The sequence below is a fragment of the Indicator indicator genome, chromosome 29, assembly GCF_027791375.1.
Source record: "Indicator indicator isolate 239-I01 chromosome 29, UM_Iind_1.1, whole genome shotgun sequence".
Classification (NCBI taxonomy): domain Eukaryota; kingdom Metazoa; phylum Chordata; class Aves; order Piciformes; family Indicatoridae; genus Indicator; species Indicator indicator.
The window spans coordinates 9,230,988-9,234,980 of NC_072038.1; the positions used below are offsets into that span (position 1 = coordinate 9,230,988).

Sequence of the window (3,993 nt, forward strand, 5' to 3'; positions counted from 1 at the left end):
AGAAGCATTCTGGAAAAAGATGAAAAAAAACCCAAAGAAATAAAATAATAATAACCCAACCAAAGCTTGCCTGCAAGTTCAAGTTTTGTAAAAAAATATATACATAATTTATTCTACAACATATGTGCCTTCTGTTCATACTTAGACATGTTTAGTGCTTTGTGTTTAGAGTTCATTTTCTGTCGTCCCACCTCTGAGGACAGCCCTAAAACCAGCCTGGGTTTCTCAGGTCTGCTTGCCTTCACACCGCTCTTCAACAGTACCGTTGTCTGAAAACTGTTCTGGGCCAACTTCTCAGGTCAACGTGCCCTTGACCGATAGATGCATTTTGTTTTTCCTTTCAACCAAAAGAGAGAGGAAGAGTTTTGTCAGTCATATTTCCGACTCCCGCCGTAGCGGCCGTGGCTCTAGAGGCACCCCTGCTTGGTTGTGGTGGTCCATGTCTGGGTGGGTGTCTGTGCTCATGCTCTCAGGCACCCCAGTGTCAATCTCGTCCTCCTCTTTGCTGGTGAGGGCCACTTCGTTCTCATAGCAAAAGGAGTTTGCGTTAGAGAGAATATATTTCTTTTCTGCTAAGTCTCTGGCACTACAGATGGGTGTGTTGGGCACTTCGTATGTTTTGTGGAACCTCGAGTAGTCCACTTTGTAGTAGTTTTTCTCTTCGAAGAGCACAGGCTCGTAGCGGTGGCCCCAGAGGATTTCGTTTGCCAGATATGAGCTACGGCACTGGGTAGTCATGGCGGTAGCTTCCACCATGCCCTCTAATATTACTACAATTTCAAAGTCAGCATTGTCCATGTCTTGTTTGCTCAAGTCATACAAAGGACTGTCTTCATCTATTTCATGGACTATCGTAATCGGGGAGACCAGGAATATGCGGTCTATCCCACTGTCAAACCCTACATTGATGTCTATTTGATCCAAGGGGATGTACTCCCCTTCCGACGTGATCCTGGACTTGAGGAGCTGGGCTCGCACATGCGCCTCCACCAAGTGGCTTTTCCTCAGGTTTCCAACACGCCACATCAGGCACAGTTTTCCGTCTCTCATGGCCACCACAGCATTGTGGCTGAAGACTAGAGTTTCATTTCTCTTTTTTGGCTTCGCCATCTTTGCCATGACAGCACCAATGATGAAGGCATCAATGATGCAGCCTACTATAGACTGGAAAACCACCATGAAAACTGCGATAGGGCACTCGTCTGTGACACACCTGAAGCCATAGCCGATCGTGGTCTGGGTCTCGATGGAGAACAGAAATGCTGCGGTGAAGCTGCTCACTTGAGAGACACAAGGTTTGCTGTTCTCTTGATTCTCCAGATCCCCATGCAACAGCGCAATCAACCAAAACACACAGCCAAAGAAAAGCCAGGAGAGAATGAATGTCAGGCAGAAGATAACTAGCATCCACCTCCAGCGGATGTCCACGCAAGTGGTGAAGATGTCTGCCAGGTATCGCTGTCCCTTCTCCCCCACGTTAATAAACTGGACGTTGCAGTGGCCATCTTTCTTGACAAAGCGGCTCCTGCACTGCTGCCTGGTGTGTACCTTGCTCTTTCCATTCCCAAAGCCGTTGGCAACGGCCATGGTCGACAGCTTCATGCCGTCCTCTTCCGAAGACACGATGCTGTAGCGGTTGGTTCGCACGCTGCCCATCACTACTGCTGTGGACTGAGGTGCTTCTGCTTTAGAAAACAGTCTAAGTTTCTGCAAAAGCCTTTGGAGAAACAGTTTTGAAAGTTCTAGAGGAACACACACACACAGAAAAACAGGGGAGAGGCTGAAGTCCCCAGTAGTCCTTGGCTCAACCAAGGACGGTCTTCTGGCATGCAGCGTTAGCTTAACAAGTAACCGTCATAGAGAGGGCATGGTCTGCAAGAGAAAGAGAAATGTTGTATTAGAGCTTGGAGGAAAAGGATGAGGAATCAAACCTGAAAGAATCCAGTAAAACTACTTCTGTCAACCTGCAGGAACTTTATTCTTAACAACAGCATCTTCTGGACTGCACAACATGCTCAGTTGTATATTGACATTAGGACTACAAAGGAATTATTGCTCTCACTGAGAAGAGCACTGAAGTGATCATGTCACCAAGCCTCTAAGCACTATTCACTTTAAAGCTGGACATGCAGAGGAAGCATCTTTGTATTTATTTTGAAACAAACAATCCATGCTCACATCCATCTGGTCAAAGATAAACAGTGAGGCAGCTTCTAGTGACATACAAGGTATCTCCTGGACTTTTTTACCTACCACAAATGCAAAAGGGAAGGTGATGTGTGCTGAGAAAAGCAAGAAAACTGGAGAATGCAAATGTTACTGATTTCCATGAATTGCATCAGAGAATTTTCTCTTTAATTAAGCTAAAAATAGGAGTCGCGTATCCTCTGCAATAGGAGGAGTAAGGGCTGCAGTAGCTCCTCTATAATTCCATGAACTCACTGGGATCTGTGCAGTTTTTACACTCAGATTAGGCTTAAGTTGTATGAACCCAAATTAATCTTGTAACACCCCTCATCTGCTTCTGCTAACACCACTAGCAATAGGCTGCAATGGAGTAGGACCAGCCAAGTGTCTTCGTAACACCCTTGGTAGCAAGGAAGCAGCAGCACCTTTCCCTCGGGAGCCTGAGGCAGCCAGTTCCACCTCCAACAGGTAATGGTTCTGACTGTCCCTGTGGGTCTTAAACATCAGCAATTAAGACTCAAGAGAGAGGCTACAAAACCTTCTTCCTGAGGGTAGAAGCCACCAAACTTGTTTCAGGGAGGTCTGGCTTAGACCCAGGTCTAGCTTTTAACAAGTGCGTCATCCATTAAGTCATGCACTTTATATCAGGAAATGTAATTGAAACACTGCAGAGGAGAAGAGATGTGTTAATGCAACTGCTTCATCCACACATGCACCCCATGGAGGAAATAAAGCTAAAGTCAAGTGATGGAGAATGTCTGCTGCCCTTTTGTCACAGGAGAGGAAACTTCAGGACCATTTACAGTAGTGGTGGATAAATTGTGATGCTTCTTCACAAATCAGTATTATCAAAACTCATCCGAGTTGTCCAAAACCCAAAAAAACCTGCAGCCGCCAAGAAGCACAACTTCTGCCCACAAAGTGGCCTCAGTGGCTCTTCCTCTGATATGTATCCTTTCCCCAAAACAGCTCTTAAAGCCCTGCAGAGGTGTCCCAAAAACCTGAAGGATCGCAAACAGTTTCTCAGCCCTCCCACATCCTCCAACCACATTTACAAGGGCCTGAGGTCGGCAAACACTTGTTAGGAAAAGAGCAGGTGACAAAACAGAAAACACCAGCATGCTCACAGTTGCCTGCAGGCTGCTTTTTCCCCTCTTGAATCTCTTCTGAGCTTACTTTTACCTTTTCTTTTTTTCCTCACTTCTGTTTGTTGTGCAAGAATGCGTCCCAACGCCTACTTGCTGAGATTAGTCATCTGTGACTTCAGCGCCATACAAGACGTTTTGGCAACTCCTAATAGGTTTGGTAATGCCAGGCTTGGAGTATGGCTCTCAGCAATGTAGGCTTAGGCTTAGCTGCCCTTGTACTTCTGTTTTTCCTGCACCATCTAAGGATTCACTTTCCCCCCCACCCTTCACACCTTGTTCGTGGGGTTCCTCAATCCTGTCAGGAAACCATTCTCAAAAATACATAGGAATTCTTTTAATGTTCACTTAATTTCAGAAAAAAAAAAATCTATTAGAAACCTGAACACAGAGGGAAAGGGAAATTACTCTTAATAGGTTCCACAGAACTTCTTGAAAAGCCATTGCACTGGTCTGCAAATCGATTGCTCTTATAAACCACATCCTACAATCCCAGTCGTGTTCGACTTCTACACTGAGCTTGTTTGGTTCCATGCAGATGGAAACACACAGCCTAGGAGACAGTGGATTTTGAAGCTTTTTTTCTTTATTTTTTTCCATGCATTGTCTCACGGATTTTAGAGGAAAACTTGTGGTGCAGAAAAGGATAAACTGTTAAGCT

At 45.4% G+C, this 3,993-nt stretch overlaps 1 protein-coding gene across 1 annotated transcript; it reads right to left on the bottom strand.

Moving 5' to 3' along the window:
• Nucleotides 1–372: 372 nt before the first annotated feature.
• On the bottom strand, nt 373–1,656 carry KCNJ2 (potassium inwardly rectifying channel subfamily J member 2). The gene has a single exon (XM_054393675.1). The coding sequence runs from the start codon at nt 1,654–1,656 to the stop codon at nt 373–375; it is 1,284 nt and encodes a 427-aa protein (XP_054249650.1).
• Nucleotides 1,657–3,993: the final 2,337 nt, after the last annotated feature.

Excerpts from the sequence above, each read along its gene's own strand:
- KCNJ2 (XM_054393675.1), bottom strand. The coding sequence starts at position 1,656 with ATGGGCAGCGTGCGAACCAACCGCTACAGCATCGTGTCTTCGGAAGAG.